At 51.1% G+C, this 20,336-nt stretch overlaps 1 protein-coding gene across 3 annotated transcripts; it reads left to right on the top strand.

Annotated features, from left to right (window-relative positions):
• Positions 1-1,937: 1,937 nt before the first annotated feature.
• Positions 1,938-18,182, top strand: PFAS (phosphoribosylformylglycinamidine synthase). Of its 3 annotated transcripts, none has more exons than XM_014861589.3 (28): positions 1,938-2,069; positions 4,329-4,509; positions 4,595-4,730; positions 5,186-5,291; positions 5,667-5,856; positions 5,968-6,073; positions 6,699-6,839; positions 6,946-7,070; positions 7,251-7,379; positions 7,909-8,040; positions 8,171-8,299; positions 11,984-12,057; positions 12,170-12,326; positions 12,643-12,704; positions 12,852-13,013; positions 13,267-13,389; positions 13,530-13,661; positions 13,927-14,157; positions 14,332-14,512; positions 14,595-14,678; positions 14,890-15,045; positions 15,262-15,381; positions 15,719-15,864; positions 15,970-16,177; positions 16,316-16,407; positions 16,487-16,601; positions 17,204-17,527; positions 17,623-18,182. In XM_014861589.3, the coding sequence occupies exons 2-28, from the start codon at positions 4,368-4,370 to the stop codon at positions 17,931-17,933; spliced, it is 4,014 nt and encodes a 1,337-aa protein (XP_014717075.3). In that variant the 5' UTR covers positions 1,938-2,069; positions 4,329-4,367; the 3' UTR covers positions 17,934-18,182. The 3 variants fall into 3 exon arrangements, with proteins under 3 accessions (XP_014717075.3, XP_014717076.3, XP_044600278.2); XM_014861590.3 differs by having other exon boundaries at positions 2,047-2,598; XM_044744343.2 differs by lacking the exon at positions 1,938-2,069 and adding an exon at positions 2,340-2,452.
• The last annotated feature ends 2,154 nt before the right edge of the window (positions 18,183-20,336 follow it).

Raw genomic sequence — 20,336 nt, 5'->3', positions numbered from 1 at the left:
GAGGGGCACAAGAGAACTGGAGGCCTCTGAAGTAGATCAGTCTTGATTAAATAAGAGTTTTAAAGGAAAGTGGTGGTGGGAGGAAGATGTTAGGGACGCATGCAGACGAGTATGATCTGTCACAGAGGGAGGGAAGTATGGAGGATTGGGAGCTGTCTCAGACCTGGTGATTTTGTCCTGGGGGCAGCTGGAGATATGGGACCAAAGTCAGGAGAGGGATCAGGACTAAAGGGATGAATCTGGAAGTCTCTATATGGAGGTGAAAGCTAAAACCTTACGGTACACTGGAAGTGCTAAAATGAGAAGGAGACAGGACCAGATAGATAGAGAGCTGAGCAAACTAAGTTTCCCAGAAGGAGCTGGAAGGCAGGTATTGGATGAAGCCAGGGTGTGCCTGGAGGGAAAGAAGCCAAGGACTGCTTGCATGTCAAGGATCAACATGTGGCATCTGTCAGAAGGGAGTCAGAGAGTATTTATTTCAACAGCCTGGAACCTTATACACCAAACAGGTAATAACTTATGTCTGGGGCAGGGCTGGAATTCGGGTGAGGCATCCAAGGGGCAAAAGCTTAAATTTAAGATTTTGAGGCACCCCCAGGTACCTCACTTGCCTTAACCTAGTCTTGGCCCTGGGGAGGAGAATGGAATGGGAGAAGCAATGAGGATAAAGACTTTCACCTTTTCCTCTGAACATTTCTGTGTTGCTTGACTCACTACAAAGACCACTGGGCTTGGTATTGTGTTTGCCCTGGCATGCCACTCTGGCTTTCTTGCACTCAGGCTTCAGGCTAGGTTTGGCTAATGGGAGACAGAGACAGTTTGCACGGTGACACAAGGACAGGAGAAGAGAGAACCCAGTATTTATTCCCTTTCCCCCTCAACACTGTACTTGTGGGTTCCTTTGTCCTGTTGGAAGCCCTTCTTTTATGGCTCCACCTCTCTGCCAGCTGATAACACCATTCCCTCTCTTTTGCCCCTTCAAGCCTACAGTCAGTAACCACCTTCTGCTGTTGCTGGGCTCTGGGTGCCCCACTGTATTTTGTTGGTTGCCTTAATCCTGCCCACATCTCTGTAAATACACTCTATTAAATTCTTACTGATTAAGCCTTTTTGGGTGTGCCATCTGTTTTTCTGATAGGATCCTGATTAAGACAATCATGTATTAATGTATTATGAAGGTTTAAAAAAATGTACAAAAAATACATACACAGGGAGAAAGGGCTGTTTGAGTTACAAAACAAAGGAACAAGTCATTGTAATGATCCTCAGCTTCTGCATCTGTAAAACACGTTTCTTGCGAAGATCAAACGAGACTATGTAAAATGCCTTAATAGGTGCGCAATAAATATTTCCTATTATTATTGTTAGTGTAACTAGCAAGAATATGGAAATTAAGAAATATGGGGGCCAGCCCGAGGCGGAGCAGTTAAGTTCGCTAACTCTGCTTGGGGGGCCCAGGGTTTCACCAGTTCCAATCCTGGGCGACGACATGGCACGGCTCGTGGAGCCAGGCTGAGGTGGCATCCCACATGCCACAACTAGAAGGACTCACAACTAAAAATATACAACTATGTACCAGGGGGCTTTGGGGAGAAAAAGGAAAAATAAAATCTTAAAAAAAAAAAGAAATATCCCTCCCACTCTGCTGAGAATTAAATAAATTGGTTCATTCAGAAAAGGAAAAAGAGAAAGCAAGCAAGCCAAGGCAGTAAGGTTAGGGAAACTGAGTCCTGGACAGGGAAAATGCTTCTCATTCCGTTTCCTGCATTCAAAGTATCTGTCTACGTCACAGCTTGCGCCGGCATACGAGAGGCGGGGACACGGAACTGACCGTATTTTCACAAACGTTAACCCAAGACATATTTGTGAGACTAAACCACCTGGGGTACAAACCTCTAAGTCTCCAAGGTCTAGGGCGGCGGCCGGGGCGGCGGCCAGGGCGGCCCCGCCCCCAGCGGGAGTGGGAGGGCGCGGCGGCCTCAGGTTACGCCTCTGCCCGCGGCGCACGCGGATGACGTGGGCAGCGCGCCACGATTCGAGGACCTCAGAGGCCTGGACAACGATTCCACGTGCGTATCGCTGCCGCGCCACCGGGATCCTACTGCTTGCCGCACCCCTTCGCCACCCACCCCAAGCCTGATCCTGGCCGCTTTTGTATCCTTACCAGGCCGAACTGCGACCACTTGGGGCCCTCGTGTCTGCGTCCATTCGTGCTATCTCGCGCGAGTTCCACAGACGCCCGGCGGGGTGACCCCACGTAAACTCTGCCCCTCTTTCCCAGTTCATTCATTTAACCAACCAGAATATCTCTCGATCTCCTAGTTTATGTCATGCTAGTCATTGGCGATACAGTCCTGATGTAGACAACCGTGTCCCCGCGCTCTTGGAGCTTCTGTTTCACTGGGAATGATAGACGAAAACCAAATGTGATAATTCCTGTGACGGAATTATGGTATGGAGGACACCTGTGAGGGTCTAACTTTGGAAAGGGTGATCAGCACGGAGTGGGAAGCGCTGAGAAAGGGAGGAATCAAGACTGATCTGGCAGGAGCAGCATTTATGGAAATGAGGCCTGGCCTGAAAGGGTGACAGAGGCTGGTGAGTGATAGAGTCAAGAGTTTATTCAGTCAGTCAACAAGTTTTAGATTTTTTCCTTTTTAAGCCCCAGCTATTGTTCTAAGCCTTGGTAATCCAATGGAGATAAAACAGCTATAGTCCATGCCAACGTGGAAATTTTGTTCTAGTGGGGAAGGTAGAGGTAAAAATAAAATTTCAGATAGTGATAAGTACTATACCTTATAGAAAATTAAAATAGGGCCATGTGATAGGGCTACTTCAGAGCCATAGGTCAAGGAAGTCCTTTCCCAGAAGGTGAGTTTCACCTAAAATGTAAATAACAACAAAGAGCTAGCCACGCAAATATCGGGGTCAGAGAAGCGCCCTCCAGAATTGAGCTTGGCAAGTCAGAGGAATTAAAAAAAGCCATTGTGGTGGTACATCGTGGGTGAGGGGAGTGGCATGAGATAGAGTTGGACTGGTAGTCAGTGGCCAGACCAGGTAAGTCTGGGTACTGAGTTGGAAGGTTATACCATGTGTGATGAGAACCCATGATTTCATTTATGCTGGCCTGTGACAAGTGGATTGTGGTTGGGGCAGAGGTGGAATCAGGGCTACTTAGTCAGGAGGCCAATGCATTAGTCCAAGTTAGCGATGGTGTGACTTGAACTAGAGTGATGGTAGCAGAGGTGAAAGAATGTGGACAGACTTGGGATGTGTTTGGAAATAGATTTGCTGATAGATTGGGTATAGAGAGGCTCAGGGAAAGAATTAAGGTTGACTCCTGTGTTTTTGGCTTGAGCAACTGGTTGGATGATGGTGGTATTTACTGAGATGGGGAAGACTGAGAGAACAGCAGGTCTGGAGAAACAATAAATCAAAGTTTTCGTTTTGACCAAACCAGGCTATCATCTGTGTCTATGAGACATCCATGTGGAGATGTTATGTAAGCATTTGAATGTACTAGTTTGAAGGTTCAAGGAGAATCAGGATTGAATAAAGTTATGGAGTCTGCTGGCAGATAGTAACTCGAATAATATGAAATTACCATTTTTGGTCAAAATGGTTGAATGCTGGCAACTTCGTTGATTCAGTCTATTGGATGGTATTTAAAGCCACAGGTCTGAATGAAGTCCCTTAGGAAGAGCATGTAGAGAGAAGAGAACAAAGGACAGAGCCCTGGGCACCCAACATTTAGAGGTGGAGTGGAAGAGTAGGAACCAGCACAGGTGACTGAGAAGGAGCAACCAGAAGATAGATAGAGGAGTATCAGGAGAGTATTCTCATTTGACTTTACCAGCCAGGCCCTGTCCAGCTCATGCCGCAGGTTTATGCTTAGATGCCGGTTCTCCCACGAAGTCTTTCCAGACTCCTATAGTGCTAGGTTGATACCCACAGTCTCTTGGCCTTAACCACACTTGACTGGAAATGTCTGGGTACTTACTTGTCTCCCTCAATAAAATGTAAGCTCTCTGAGGGCAGAAATGCTTTCTATCTTGTTCACAGCTGTGTTCCTAAGACCTTATCTGGGGCCCAGCAAAGTGCAGGCGCTCAAGGAAAACATGTCAAAGATGCACCTGTACATCCCGATCCCACATTTTACAGGATTAGTTAACACCACCCCCCCAAGGTTACATTTTTCGGGTTACCTTGTCTCTCTGAACACCCCTATGACTTTGCCCCACCCCATCCCTAATGCCTTCAAAGCCTCATCTGTCCTTGAAACTTGAAGTCTGTTCAACAGATAGGCTATACTTAATATAATTTTTTAGGAACCCGGCTCATCTCTCCAGCAAGGGACGCTTGCAGAGATGTCCTCAGTCCTTCACTTCTATGTCCGTCCCTCTGGCCATGAGGGGGCAGCCTCTGGACACACTCGAAGGAAGCTTCAGGGGAAACTGCCAGAGCTGCAGAGCATCACAACTGAGCTGTGCTACAACGTGAACTGGACAGGTGGGGCCAGGTATTGGATTCTTGGGGGAGGTACCCCAGGGCCAGGGGCAGTGGATCAAGGTGTCCTTACCCTGTCTCCCTGCAGCGGAGTCCCTCCCAAGCGCTGAGGAGATGAAGAAGCTGATGTGGTTATTTGGCTGCCCCTTGTTATTGGATGATGTTGCTCAGGAGTCCTGGCTCCTTCCTGGCTCCAGTGACCTGCTTCTGGAGGTTGGGCCCAGGCAAGTGTCAGCCTGGGGCAACTCTTTCCATGTTCCGAGGCATATCATCCCTTCCACACACACCCCTCACCCCCTCCACTCTCATTTCTCTTCTTCCTCCTCTTGTGATCCTTGGGGGATTTGCTTTTCCTTCATCCTACTCCCTGCCTAGAAAGCTATGTACACCCCTTCCCTATGTGGGAAGATGTCTTTGAAGACTGAACTAGCTCCCAGGTATGTTCTGGAAGTAAGACAGATTGTATTCTGAGAAGGTGAAATCAAAGCATTTTGATGCTAGAAGGACAGGTATTATTTGATTTGAACGACCCTTGAAAGCAGGTTTCTTCATGCCCAGATCTGAGCCTGGAGGCCAATGGTGAGGTGGCTAGAGGTGAGAGGTTAGCTGGACAGTCGTGGGCAGGATCCACCTTCTCAGCTGGGGCTCTCAGGTCTTAACCATGTGGCCCACTCCTCAGGCTGAACTTCTCCACCCCAACATCTACCAACATCGTGTCAGTGTGCTGGGCCGCTGGGCTGGGGGCTGTGGATCGTGTGGAGACTACCCGGCGCTACCTGCTCTCGGTGAGGTGGTGGGCAATCAGCGGGAGATCAGGAGGAAGTGGGCCAGAGATAAGAGATTAGGTCCTAAACAGGGTAATAATGGGGGAAATGGGGAAGAGCTCCTGGCTTTAGGCCTGCCCTGTTTGCAGGTTGTTCACTTCCTGGGACCACCTGGTCAAGGAGTGAATGGGACAGAAATCCAGCCTGTTCTCCCATTACTAATCTGTGCATACTGACATGGACTCATACCTGGAAGGGACATCTTTTCTTAATCTAAACAAAGGTGCTATATAGGCTAGCAGTGGGCTGGCGCCGTGTGAGTTGGAGGACCGAGGGTACATCATTTTGTCTGTTCTTCAACTCCCCATCCCTTGCCCTCTGTGTCTCTGCCCTTAGTTTGCCCACCCCCCTTCAGCTGAGATGGAGGCCATTGCTGTGGCTACCCTGCATGACCGGATGATGGAGCAGCACTTCCCCCATCCTATCCAGAGCTTCTCCCTTGGGAGCATCCCAGTACCACTCAACGGCCCTATCAACATACTGACCGAGGGCCGGCCTGCCCTGGAGAAAGCCAACCAGGAACTAGGTAAGCAGGGGTCCCTGTGAGGAAGGCCCAGGCTAGGCTAGGAGGGGTGCTGAGACCTGGGATATGGTGACATGAGTCCCACTGTCAGCTCTTTCTGGGTTTGTCTCCTAGGTCTGGCGCTAGACTCCTGGGACCTAGATTTCTATACCAAGCGCTTCCAGGAGCTACAGCGGAACCCCAGCATCGTAGAGGCCTTCGACTTGGCTCAGTCCAACAGGTGGGGAGGAATGGAGACGTTCTGATGTCTGAGCCCATGGAGGTTGGAAGGGAAGGCCATAGGAACTAGCCTTCATGGCTCTCTCTTGGCTTAAGAGCCTCCCTGAGTCTGTTGAGCGCCTGGGATTCCCAGATGGCTGGTAGCCTACATTCAAATCTTGGTTTTATCTTTACTTTGAATCTGGACATTCACAGTGACACAGTGTTTGAAGATTATGACTTTATGGAATATATCTGGACATATTATCTAAATATGAGTTGGCTGTAACTCTGCTGTTAATGCTGGTAAGACATGGCAAGAGCTGGGACTGGGCCCAGTGGTGCAGCGGTTAAGTTTGCACGTTCTGCTTCGGCAGCCCAGGGTTTGCCAGTTTGGATCCCGGGTGCGGACATGGCACCGCTTGGCAAGCCATGCTGTGGCAGGCATCCCACATATAAAGTAGAGGAAGACGGGCATGGATGTTAGCTTAGGGCCAGTCTTCCTCAGCAAAAAAGAGGAGGATTGGCAGCAGATGTTAGCTCAGGACTAATCTTCCTCCAAAAAAAAAAAAAAAAGACATGGCAAGGGCTGAGAAATGACCCCATGTTTCTGCCCTGCCTTCCCCTCCCCGTGTCACCCCCTGCAGCGAGCATAGCCGACACTGGTTCTTCAAGGGCCGACTCCACGTGGATGGGCAGGAACTGGCACACTCACTGTTTGAGTCCATCATGAGCACCCAGGCCTCTTCAAACCCCAACAACATCCTCAAGTTCTGTGACAATAGCAGGTAGGCTGGGGTCACCTCAGGCTCAGGGGAGGGGAGGCCTGAGGCCCTGATGGGGTAAGCACAGATCCCAGAAAGGAAGCAAGGTCCCGAAAGGATGTGTCTACAGTGCAATCCAGGGGGAGGAGGTCCAATTCCTACGGCCTGAGGACCCCACACAGCCAAGCCGCTTCCAGCAACAGCAGGGGCTGAGACACGTGGTCTTCACAGCAGAGACACACAACTTCCCCACAGGTGAGCTGGGTCCCCGGGAGGGATAGGTGAGATCAGAGTAGGGTAGGGCGAAGGTCCCAGGCCCCCGGGTTGGGCCTGGGAAGAACAATCAGGTAGGCCAGTTGGCCTTATTTTCAATGAGCTAGTCAGAGCTGAGATTTGTCTCTTCAATACCTGTATCTCTCCCCGCTGTCTTCACAGGAGTAGCCCCCTTCAGCGGTGCAACCACAGGCACAGGGGGCCGTATCCGAGATGTCCAGTGCACAGGCCGCGGGGCCCACGTGGTAGCTGGCACTGCTGGCTATTGCTTTGGAAACCTGCACATCCCAGGTCCCATCTCTTTCTTCTCTACCATCTCTCCTTCCAGATTCCTTGTCTTGGCATGCACCGAACACTTTGATCTCTTAGGTCAAAGGGCCATCCTGGTTACCTTTTCTTGAGAGGGAGGGCTCTAGAGTAGCTGACCTTTCACTGACCATGGTCATGAGGACTGTAGGCCAGGGGAGAGCCAGGTCACCACACTGGCTTTGCACACCGCAATTTTCTTTATAAACTAGCATCGTCTCAGCAAGAAAACAGGATATTGGGTCAGTCTTATGACCATCACCTGCCACCAAAATCTAGTTTCTTAGAAAACCTTAAGAAGTGATCCCAAGAGTCAGAGGGGAGGCTGGTGTGGGAGCTGGGGAGCAAGACCAATACTTTATTGCAGGCTTTATGCTTTCCTAAAACAGAACTTCCCAAAATGAAATATTCCACCTACACAGGTGGTCCTTGGTGCTTAGACTCTTCCTGAAGGACTCTGGCTCCTCTGTCTTTCATCTTTACAGTGCATCCAACTTTCTCCTTCCCTGCCCAGGTTACACTCTGCCCTGGGAGGATCCGAGCTTCCAGTATCCTGGGAACTTTGCCCAGCCTCTGGAGGTTGCCATTGAGGCCAGTAATGGAGCTTCTGACTACGGCAACAAGTTTGGGGAACCAGTGCTGGCCGGTGAGGCTGGGGGGAGTAGGGGATAATGGACACCTAGTCCTGAGGTGGGGTGGGGTGTGTGACTGAGTGAGCGCTGCGGGCACTGAGTGACTGGACCCTATCCCCTCTCCTTGTGCTATTCGTGCTTCAGGCTTCGCCCGCTCCTTGGGCCTCCAGCTCCCAGACGGCCAGCGGCGTGAGTGGATCAAGCCCATCATGTTTAGTGGGGGCATTGGGTCCATGGAAGCTGAGCATGTGAGCAAGGAGCCCCCAGAGCCAGGTAAGAGCCTGCCGCCTTTCTCCAGATGCAGCCGGCTTTCTCCCTAGCACGTGGCACTTGCAGGAGGGGAATTTAAAGGACACTTGAGTGGTTAGTTTTTAATCTCTGAGCTCATGTCTCTTCTCTCCAGTACAGGTTTCCAGGGCAGGACAGGTGGGGCGGTCTCAGTCTGTGCTGTTGTCGTGTCCTCCCTGGTTTACTTCCGCGTGGCAGGGGCCCACCCTGCTAAATCAAAGCAGCCACTGTTTCTTCAGCACCTGCCGTCTGCCAGCGGCTTTTATCTGCCAGCTCAGTTCAGTTGGGCAAACATTTACTGAGCCCCCGGAGCTGGGCACTATACTAGGTGCCATGGTGGAATCAAGATAAAGGCCAGGTTCCACTTACTGAATAGGTGACCCAGTCACATGATTCAGAATTTAAAAGGCAAGAAAGGTTATACAGTGAACACTCCTTCCTCTACTTCCCGCCACTCACTTTCCCTCCTTAGAGATAACCGTTGTTAATCGGTTACTTTTGTACTCTACCAGAGGTATTTCCTGCATGTATCAACAGCCCCTTATGTATATTGGTCCCTTTTGAAAAATAAATAACATACGTATACACTTCTTTTTTTTAATAACCACTTTATCGAGATGTAATTCATATGCCATAACGTTCACCCTTTTAAAATGTAAATGTATAAGTCAGTGGTTTTTAATACTACATTAAAAGTTGGGCGTTGATCACCACTAATTCCAGAACATTTTCATCACCCCAGAGAGAAACCCCATCCCCATCAGCAGTCCGTCACCATCCCCCTCCTCTGGCAATCACTAATCTACTATGGATTTGCCTGTTCTGGACATTTCATATAAATAGAATCACGCAATATGTAGCTTTTTGGGGCTGGCTTCTTTCACTTAGCATAACGTCTTCAAGGTTCATCCCTTTTGTAGTATGTATTAGTACTTCATTCCTGTTTATGGTGGAGTAATATTCTATTATATAGACATATCACATTTTACTTATACATCAATCGATAAACATTTGAGTTGTTTCTACTTTTTGGCTATTATGGATAACGCTGCTATAAACATTTGTGTACGAGTTTTTCTATGTACCTATGTTCTCATTTCTCTTGGGTATGTAACTAGGAGTGGAATTGTTGGGTCACATGGTAACTATGCTCAACTTTTTGAAAAGCTGCCAGACTGTTTGCCAAAGCATCTGTGCCATTTTACATTCCCCCCAGCAGTGAATGAGGGTTCCAGTCTCTTCACCTCCTCGTCAACACTCGTTATTATCTGTCTCTTTGCTTATAGCCATTGTAGTGGTTATGAAGTAGGATCTCATTGTGGTTTTGATTTGCATTTCCCTGATGACTAATGATGTTGAGCATCTTTTCCTATGGTTGTTGGCCATTTGTATATCTTACTTGGAGAAATGTCTGTTTGGATCCTTTGCCCCTTTTTAAATTGGGTTATTTGTCTTTTTTTGTGGAGTTGCAAGAGTTCTTTATATATTCTGGATACTAGACCCTTATCAGATAGATACATGGTTTGCAAATATTTTCTCCCATTCTTTAGATTGTCTTTTTACTTTCTTCGTGGTGTTCTCTGAAGCTCAAACATTTTTAATTTTGGTAAAGTCCAGTTTATCTATTTTTTTCTTTTGTTGCTTGTGGTTTTGGTGTCATGACTAAGAAATCATTGCCTAAGCCAAGGTGACAAAGGCTTACTCGTATGTTTTCTTGTAATACTTTTGTAGCTTTTAGCTCTTACATTTAGGTCTCTGATACATTTTTAATTAATTTTTTTTTTTTTGGTGAAGTAGGGGTCCAACTTCATTCGTACACATGTGGCTATCCAGTTGTCCTAACATGACTTTTTGAAAAGACTATTCTTGTCCTATTGAATTGTCTTGGAACTCCTGTCAAAAATCACTTGTCCAGGGGCCAGCCCCATGGCCGAGTGGTTAAATTTGCGTGCTCCACTTCAGCGGCTCAGGGTTTTGCCAGTTCCAATCCTGGGCACGGACATGGCACTGCTCATCAAGCCATGCTGAGGCGGCATCCCACATGCCACCACTAGAAGGACCCACAACTTAAAATACACAACTATGTACTTGGGTCTTTGGGAAAAAAAGGAAAAATAAAATCTTTAAAAAAAAAAAAAAGAAATCAATTGGCCATAAATGTATGGGTCCATTTATGAACTCACAGTTCTGTTCCATTGATCTATATACCATACTGTCCTTATGCTACTACCACACTGTCGTGATTATTGTGCATTTGAATTAAGTTTTAAAAACAGAGGGGCCAGCCCGGTAGTGCAGCGGTTAAGTTCGCAGGTTCCGCTTCTCAGCGGCCCGGGGTTCGCTGGTTCGGATCCCGGGTGCACACATGGCACCACTTGGCAAAAGCCATGCGGTGGTAGGCGTCCCACGTATAAAGTAGCGGAAAATGGGCATGGATGTTAGCTCAGGGCCAGTCTTCCTCAGCAAAAAGAGGAGGATTGACAGTAGTTAGCTCAGGGCTATCTTCCTCCAAAATAAAAAAATAAAATAAAAGCAGAAAGTATGAGTCCTCCAGTTTTGTTCTGTTTCAAGATTCTTTTGGCTGTTCTAGGTCTCTCACGTTTGCATACAAATTTTAGGATCAGCTGATCACTTTCTGCAAAAAAGACATCTGAGATTTTTTTTTCCAAAGACTTTTTTATTTTTCCTTTTTCTCCCCAAAGCCCCCCGATACATAGCTGTGTATTTTCAGTTGTGGGTCCTTCCAGGTGTGGCATGTGGGATGCTTCCTCAGCGTGGTCCCATGAGCGGTGCCGTGTCCGCTCCCAGGGCCCGGACCGGGGAAACCCTGGGCCGCTGAAGCGGAGCGTGCGAGCTTAACCACTCGGCCATGGGGCCAGCCCCACATCTGAGATTTTGATAGGGATTGCATTGACTCTGCAGATCACTTTGGGGAGTGCTGCCGTCATAACAGTGTTAAGTCTTTCAATCTATGAACATGGGATCTCTTTCCATTTGTTTAGGTCTTCTAAGATGTCTTGTGGTTTTCTGTGTAGTTTTCTTGCACTTATATTGTTAAATTTATTCCCTTTTATTTCTTTTTGATGCTATTGTAAACGGTATGCATACTTCTCTACCTTACTTTGTTCACTTAGTAATCTATCTTGGAAATCATTTCGTATTGATGAAATCATGTTAGTTATGTGCTGCATAACAATGGACCACATATAGGACAGTGGTCCCATAAGATTAGTACCATACAGCCTAGGTGTGTAGTGTGCTATACCATCTATGTTTGTGTGAGTACACGCTGATGTTTGCACAGTGACGAAGTTGCCTAACAACACGTTTCTCAGAATGCACCCCTATTCATATGTAATTCTCTTTTGTGGTGGTGTAGTGTTTCATTATATGGCTGTACCATAATTTATTTCATCAGTTCTCTGTTGTTAGCATTTAGGTTATTTCCTATTTTTGGTAATATAAATAATGCTTCAGTAATTTTGTACATAGGTCATTTTGTACCTGTGCAGATAAATCTGGAGAATAAATTCCTCGAAGTGTATTTACTCAATCAAAGAATATATGTATTTGTAATTTCGCTTGCTCTCCCCTAATATCAGCTTCCCTTCGTCTCACACTTCTTCAGTGGCTTTCCCTGTGTTCTGATTCTGCCCTCCTTCCTGGCAGGCATGGATGTTGTAAAGGTTGGGGGTCCTGTCTACAGGATTGGAGTTGGAGGTGGAGCTGCTTCGTCTGTGCAGGTAAGTGGGGACATCTGCACATGCAGACGCCATGATACTGCCAGGCCCCGTGCGTGGGTCAGGTATGAGCTCCCAATCTCCCTGAGCTGAGCTATGCCATGTGTTCCTCCAGGTGCAGGGAGACAACGCCAGTGACCTGGACTTTGGGGCTGTGCAGCGGGGAGACCCAGAGATGGAACAGAAGATGAACCGTGTGATCCGGGCTTGTGTGGAGGCCCCCATGGGAAACCCCATCTGCAGCCTCCATGACCAGGGTGCTGGTGGCAATGGTGAGAGAAGGGGTTGGGACAAGGAACTGGACCTACCTGGTCTCCTGCCAGGTTTGGTTTAGGGAGAGGTATCAAGGGTCCACAGCCGCCCACCCAGCTCTGGGTCCCAGACTCCACCCCCTGTACATTCTGGACAGGCTCAGGCTTGGGGTGATAGGAGCCTGCTCCCATGGGGTGGTTGTTGGTGAGGGTGCAGCAGCGATTCAAGCAGGGAGACACAGAATCAGGGGCTCCTTTGGAGGCTGAGGATTGCCCTTTGTTTGCCTGGTGCTGATCATGGTCAGATCACCACCTCTCCCGGCAACCCTCTCACCAGGCAACGTCCTGAAGGAGCTGAGTGACCCCGCGGGAGCCGTCATTTACACCAGCCGCTTCCAGGTAGGTCTCATCCCCTGAAGTCTGGCTATCTCCCAACCCCTGCCAGACATAGCTGGCCCCACCCATCTTCCCCCACTCCCAGCAAGAACATGAAACTTGGGAGCACCCACTGACCCTTCTCCTTCCTCCTTCCCCGTGGATGTGCAGCTCGGCGATCCGACCCTGAACGCCCTGGAAATCTGGGGGGCTGAGTACCAGGAGTCGAATGCACTTTTGCTGAGGCCCCCCCACCGGGACTTCCTCAGTCGTGTCAGCACCCGGGAACGCTGCCCAGCTTGCTTTGTGGGCACCATCACTGGAGACAGGAGAGTGAGTTGGCCCGGGGAGTCGGCAGCAGACACTGGATGGGCCTGAGCTCCTTGTGTACAGGCTGGAGGGAGAGCTGTCAAGGGAAAGAGATGAGAGGAGGATGGGAGATGGCGGCACACATGTGTGGCCTCACTAGGACTCACTAGGGAAAGCCAAACAGGTGGAAAGAACATTTCTGCCCTGCTTTCTAGAAGTGTTTCCTATTGGTATTCACAGTCTCATTCCCTCTGGGCGGTGTCCCTGTGGTCTGTAGATAGTGCTGGTGGATGATCGGCAGTGTCCTGTGGAAAGAGATGGCCAGGGGGATGCCCCTCCAACCCCACCAACCCCTGTGGACCTGGAGCTGGATTGGGTGCTGGGCAAGATGCCTCGGAAGGTATGTGGGGGTGGGAGGGAAGGCTGGTTCCTCCCTTCTCTGGCCCAGCTCTTCAGACACCCTCTACCCTGGGTGTGCTCAGTCCCCTGAGTCCCCAGCCCTCCCTTGGCCTCACATCCTCATCACCATCTGTGTTGCAGGAGTTCTTCCTCCAGAGGAATCTCCCGGTGCTGCAGCCTCTGGCCTTGCCCCCGGGGCTGAGCGTGCGCCAGGCTCTGGAGCGGGTCCTGAGGCTGCCTGCCGTGGCCAGCAAGCGCTACCTCACCAACAAGGTCCTCCCTGCACCCCTGCTCTGCCCCCTCAGCCCTCTGCCCCCTTCCCTCTGCTCACCTACCCCTGGCCTCCCGCTCTTGGGGACTGTTGTGGGGGTTCACCAGGCCCAAGGGAGAAGTGGCAGGGGCAGAACAACCACCTTGATGGCCTGGTCCCTGCTGCCCACTCTCTGAGTCTTGTTTTTATGTTCCCGGTGAGCCAGACCTCCTACTGCCCTCGTGTCCCTGTCCCTTGGCTTCTTACCAACCCCACCTGGTTCTGCAGGTGGACCGCTCTGTGGGTGGCCTGGTGGCGCAGCAGCAGTGTGTTGGGCCCCTGCATACCCCTCTGGCAGACGTGGCGGTCGTGGCACTGAGTCACCAGGAGCTCATAGGGGCCGCCACAGCCCTGGGAGAGCAGCCAGTTAAGAGCCTATTGGACCCCAAGGTCGCTGCCCGGCTGGCCGTGGCCGAAGCCCTCACCAACCTGGTGTTCGCTCTGGTCACTGACCTCCGGGTGAGTCCCCTGCAGCTTCTGCCCTGGAGCCCCAGGCCTTTGGGACATGTCCACATCCACCATTTACTTACCCCTCCTGCCCTTCATGCTTGTGACCCCCAGCCCCTCTGCCTGTACCCTGGACTCTGCACATCTCTCTTCTTTCTCTAATGCTGAGTCTCCTCCACCTCCCAGGATGTGAAGTGCAGTGGGAACTGGATGTGGGCAGCCAAGCTCCCAGGAGAGGGTGCAGCTCTGGCTGACGCCTGTGAGGCCATGGTGGCAGTGATGGCGGCCCTGGGTGTGGCAGTTGATGGTGGCAAGGACTCTCTCAGCATGGCTGCCCGGGTTGGCTCTGAGACCGTGCGGGCTCCTGGTGAGGTCTGGGGGCCACGGGGAGAGGGGCAGGACCTGCAGGGCTGGGCTGGTGCCCTACTCTCTTACACCTTGCTCCTCAGGATCTCTGGTCATCTCAGCCTATGCTGTCTGTCCAGACATTACAGCCACTGTGACCCCAGACCTCAAGTGTCCTGGAGGGAGAGGTATGAGTTTCTCCTCCAAAACCCCCCACTGCATTGTGTATGCAGAGCCAGGTCCTTTGTTTGGGGTCTGCTTTGTGGGTGCTGGCCCCCTCATCTGGGCACTGGGGCTGTGGTACTTTCTGGGACTTGTGGTCTGGGTATCTCTCCACATGCTGGGAACTTCAGTGCTCCTGAGCATTCATCTCCCCTCACCCCTTCCCTGTCTCCCCAGGCCATCTGCTCTATGTCCTCCTGAGTCCTGGGCACCACCGGCTGGGGGGTACAGCTCTGGCCCAGTGCTTCTCCCAGATTGGTGAGCAGCCTCCCGATCTGGACCTTCCGGAGAACTTGGTGCGTGCCTTCAGCATCACCCAGGGGCTGCTGAAAGGTGAGTGAGGCCCTGGGGCAGACGGCGCTTGTGGCTGACATGTGGCAGGCATTCTCCAGCTGAGCATGTGAGGGTGGGCCAGGAGGGACTGGCTGCCCTTCTCTCAGTTCTCTGAATGTGCCCATATTCTCACACACACTACTGACTCTCCAGAAGAGGGGCGGGGCCACCAGGTTTGGGCCCCGAGGTTGTTGAGCTTTTTTCTCCTTCCTCCAGACCGCCTCCTCTGCTCAGGCCATGATGTCAGCGATGGGGGTCTCATCACCTGCCTGCTAGAGATGGCCTTTGCTGGGAATTGTGGGATAGAGGCAGATGTACCTGCCCCTGGGGTCAATGGTGAGGAGCCCAGGGTCTAGACTTGGGCCTGGGCTGCCTGCCCCACCCTGCAGGCCCCATGTCCTGTTAAAGAACGGAGTGTCCCCAACCCCTTTTCCCCTGAGACCCTTGCTGTCTGCTCTGACTGCTGAGCAAGATGACACCCACTGTTCCTGACTGCACCCCTCTGAAACCTTCACATACCCTGATGCCACATCCTTGGTCCCACTCTCCCAGGCCTCCCCCCACCCGTGATCCCTGCCTCCACTCCCTCAACCCTCGGCCATACTCTCCTGACTCCAACCTCTGAGTCCCTGGCAGTATTCTAGTCACCCTGATGCCCACATTGCTCTCCTAGCGCTGCCTGTGCTGTTTGCTGAGGAGCCAGGCCTGGTGCTGGAGGTGCAGGAGCCAGACGTGGCTCAAGTGCTGAAGCGTTACCAGGATGCAGGCCTCCACTGCCTGGAGCTGGGCCACACGGGCGATGCCGGGCCCCACGCCATGGTGAGGAAGTGAAGAACAGGCTGAGCTTCACCTCTGCCAGCCTTGGAGGGGGCCCAGCTTGGGTGTCCTTACTCTTGGCCCTGATAGATTTGCGCCTCTCTCTAGGTCCGGGTGTCAGTGAATGGGGCTGTGGTTCTGGAGGAGCCTGTTGGGCAGCTGCGAGCCCTCTGGGAAGAGACGAGTTTCCAGCTGGACCGGCTGCAGGCAGAGCCGAGCTGTGTGGCCGAGGAAGAACAGGGGCTGAGGGAGCGGACAGGGCCCAGCTACTGCCTGCCCCCCACCTTTCCCAAAGCTTCCGTGCCCCGCGAGCCTGGTGAGGGAATGTGCACAGAAGCTTGGCTTCCTGGGCACTTTGGGCGGGGATGCCCTGGCCTGCCCTGGAAAAGGTGTCTAGGGGGTTGGGATGGACAGTAGCCCTCTGGCGCAGAGACACTCCTTCTTCTCCCCGCAGGAGGTCCCACCCCCCGAGTCGCCATCATGCGAGAGGAGGGCAGTAACGGAGACCGGGAGATGGCTGATGCCTTCCACTTGGCTGGGTTTGAGGTGAGCAGGGTGGCTGGCAGAGCTGGGGCTGGGCCTTGGGCTATTTGTCCTCTGACACTTCCCCTCCCCACCCTGCCAGGTGTGGGATGTGACCATGCAGGACCTCTGTTCTGGGGCAATCGGGCTGGACACATTCCGCGGCATAGCCTTCGTGGGTGGCTTCAGCTTCGCAGATGTCCTGGGCTCTGCCAAAGGTGGGTGTGCAGGCTTCTGCCCACTGCCACCCTCACACATTCCTGAAGAGGTGCCTTAGCTCCCTTCTTCCTTGACTGAGAATTGGCGTCTCACCTCCACAAGGCCGGGGGAGAGGGAGTGCTTTCATTCTGGGCCAGATGCCAACAGAAGGCCTCCTGCAGGTAACTTAAATGAGGCAGGTGACTGCGTGGCACTCTGCCAACCTGGAGGGGACATGCCCTTTCTAAAGGGGTAGCTGCTACTCAACTCCAACACATTGTCCTGTTGCAAAGCTGGCTCAGCATGGCCAGGTCTTTCTGGTTTTCAAGAGAAGCCAAAAATCCAGATTTTTATATGAAATCGTATGTTTAAATGTTAGGCAACTAAATAAAAATTTTGAAAATGTGCTGCTGGCCAAGCAAAAAACTTATTATGGGGCCATTTCCTGGCCCAGGTGTTGATAACATCTGATTTAAGCAGATAAACCCATTTCTTTCTTCGAATTTTCCCAAGCTCTGCAGGGCAGTGCAGTCCTGGGGGAGTGTAACAGTGCCTGCGGGGATGGCAGAGCAGCCAACTCCTTCATTCCAGGTCTCACCCCAACTTCCCTGTTCCCTCCTAGGGTGGGCGGCTGCGGTGACCTTTCATCCACAGGCCGGGGCTGAGCTGAGGCGCTTCCGGAAGCGGCCAGACACCTTTAGCCTGGGCGTGTGTAACGGCTGTCAGCTGCTGGCTCTGCTGGGCTGGGTGGGAGGCAATCCCAATGAGGAGGCAGGGGAGATGGGCCATGACTCCTGGCCAGCCCAGCCCGGCCTCCTGCTGCGCCACAACCTGTCTGGGCGTTATGAGTCTCGCTGGGCCAGTGTGCGCGTGGGGCCTGGGCCGGCCCTGATGCTGCGAGGGATGGAGGGAGCCGTGCTGCCTGTGTGGAGCGCCCATGGAGAAGGTCAGGCTCTGGAGAGGCAGCGGGAAGGGTCTGAGGGCGGGGGTGGGTGGAGGGCATGAAGGAACTTTGCTCTCATTCCCCTTCTTCCCTCCCAGGTTACATGGCATTTTCTTCTCCGGAACTGCAAGCCCAGATTGAGGCCAAGGGCTTGGCTCCACTGCACTGGGCAGACGATGACGGGAACCCCACAGAACAGTACCCTCTGAATCCCAATGGGTCCCCAGGGGGCGTGGCTGGCCTCTGCTCCCTTGATGGCCGCCACCTGGCTCTCATGCCTCACCCTGAGCGGTCTGTGAGACCTTGGCAATGGGCATGGCGACCCCCACCATTTGACACTCTGACCACCTCCCCCTGGCTCCAGCTCTTCATCAATGCCCGAGAGTGGACCCGGGAAGGAGGCTGCTGAGCAGGCCAGGGAGGCTCACCTGGGCCTCATGCTTTGTCCCCAGTGTGTCTGCTGCCCTCTCCCTCGCCTCATGTTACTTCCAAATGTGTCTTGGACAGACAAGAACCAAAAAACCTCAGCTAATTTTATTAATCTGCCCGCTTATTTTTTATTTTTTTTATTGAGGTCATATTGATTTATAACATTGTATAAAGGTCAAGTGTACATTATTATATTTGAGTTTCTGTATAAACTACATCGTTTTCACCACCAAGTCTAGTTTTTATCTGTCACCATACGTATCTGCACCTTTATCCCTTTTGCCCTCCCCCCACCCCCTTCCCCTCTGGTAACCAACCTATTCTCCTTATCTATGTGTTTGTTTATCTTCCACATATGAGTGAAATCATACGCTATTTGTCTTTGAGTTATTTCGCTTAACAATCTGCCCACTTTTTTATTGTTAATCTTATGCTATTGGATCTGTTTTCTGTTCTGCTGCTGCAACATGTTTTGTCCTTCATGAGCCCAGGAAGCAGCCTGTGTTTCGGAGAACAGGCTGCAGTGGAAAATTAGGATGCGGGGGGAGGAGGGGCTTGCATTGCCCCGCTTCACCTCACCCAGCGGCCACCACATTGTGCCTCGGGTCACTCATTTGGGCTTAGAGGCATATTTTCTGCCCCCTTCCTCATCATTAGGTTTTAGGGAATGGGGAATAGAAAAGTGTGCAAGTCAGGACTTCAGCATTCTCATGTGGAAAACAGCAGAAGCTTTCCAGATTTCTCTTTTAAAATGCAATGCTTGGGGGCCGGCCCGGTGGCGCAGTGGTTAAGTGCGCCTGTTGCACTTCTTGGCGGCCTGGGGTTCGCTGGTTCCGATCCCTGGTGCGGACATGGCACTGCTTGACAAGCCATGCTGTGGTAGGCGTCCCACATATAAGGTAGAGGAAGATAGGCAAGGATGTTAGCTCAGGGCCAGTCTTCCTCAGCAAAAAGAGGAGGATTGGCAGCAGATGTTAGCTCAGGGCTAATCTTCCTCAATAAATAAATAAAAATAAAAAATAAAATCTACTAATGTAAAATGAAGGGTGCATGCTTCTCTTCACCCATTCTTGCTTCCTGCTGTCTGGAATAAAGTGATGGCTGGAACTCCAGCACCATATTGGACCATGAAGTAGCTTTGGGAATTGGCACCACACAAAGCAGAGTAACAAGATAAAGAAGGAGGCTGGGTCCCTTGACACTGAGGAGTACCTATGAGCCGGATAGGATATCATTGGATGTTCTAAGTGTGGGAGACAAACTTTTGTCTTATTTAAGTCCTATTAATCTTGATGTTTTCTATCATTTGTAGCCAATCCTTATCCTATTCAACTCTTCCTAACTCTTCCTCCTTCTTCAAGGGCATTGGTCCCTGGTTCTTAGTCTTGTTCTCCACCTCGATCCCTTCCATTGTTCTGAATCCATGTCCATGACCACTTGACACCCTGAACTTTTTTCTCCAATGACCTCATCCCTTTCACCTTGGCCAACTACCTCATCTTGGGTGATTTCTCTTTTTTTTTTTTTTTTGAGGAAGATTAGCTCTGAGCTAACATCCGCTGCCAATCCTTCTCTTTTTGCTGAGGAGGATTGGCCCTGAGCTAACAGCTGTGCCCATCTTCCTCTACTTTATATGTGGGACGCCACCACAGCACGGCTTGATGAGCAGTGCGTAGTTCTACACCTGGGATCTGAACAGGCAAACCCCAGGCACCCAAAGCAGAGCACACAAACATAATCTCTACACCACCAGGCCGGCCCCACACCTTGGGTTTTGTTATCACCCAGATCTGCTCCACCTCCAAACTCACTTATTCAAGCACCCTACCTCTGACCATAATCTCCTTTCCTTCCATTTTGCTTTTTCATCTTCAGTTCTCTGAGATCTCAAAGTCATAGGACCTCCAGATCAATAATTACTTTTCTCCAATCCATCTCTTCTTTTCTTTCTTCTTCCCCACTTATTCAGCTTCCAGTAATAGCCTTTCCAATGCCCTTTAACTTGACCTAGTATCTTTTGATCATTCTCATTTGACAAAAATCTCAACCCAGGGGCCGCCCTGTGGCGCATTGCTTAAGTGTGCATGTTCCGCTTTTCAGTGGCCTGGGGTTTGCCTGTTCGGATCCCGGATGTGGACATGGCACCGCTTGGCACACCATGCTGTGGTAGGCGTCCCACATATAAAAGTAGAGGAAGATGGGTGTGGATGGTAGCTCAGGGCCAGTCTTCCTCAGTGGGGGGAAAAAAAAGGAGGATTGGCAGCAGATGTTAGCTCAGGGCTAATCTTTCTCAAAAAAACAAACAACCCATTAGCTTTTTCTGAGAAAGCCAGACCACAGGGCAGATTGTCTCGTTATCATTACCCACTTGTGGGGGAAATAG

The sequence above is a fragment of the Equus asinus genome, chromosome 13 (genome assembly GCF_041296235.1).
Source record: "Equus asinus isolate D_3611 breed Donkey chromosome 13, EquAss-T2T_v2, whole genome shotgun sequence".
Classification (NCBI taxonomy): Eukaryota; Metazoa; Chordata; class Mammalia; order Perissodactyla; family Equidae; genus Equus; species Equus asinus.
This window is presented reverse-complemented; position numbering and strand designations above follow the sequence as displayed.

What these genes read in the sequence shown, in the direction of transcription:
- PFAS (XM_044744343.2), top strand. An exon ending in TGGAAACCTGCACATCCCAG is followed by an intron (nt 7,380 to 7,908) that starts GTCCCATCTCTT and finishes TTCCCTGCCCAG; the next exon opens with GTTACACTCTGCCCTGGGAG. An exon ending in ATGCCGGGCCCCACGCCATG is followed by an intron (nt 15,865 to 15,969) that starts GTGAGGAAGTGA and finishes GCCTCTCTCTAG; the next exon opens with GTCCGGGTGTCAGTGAATGG.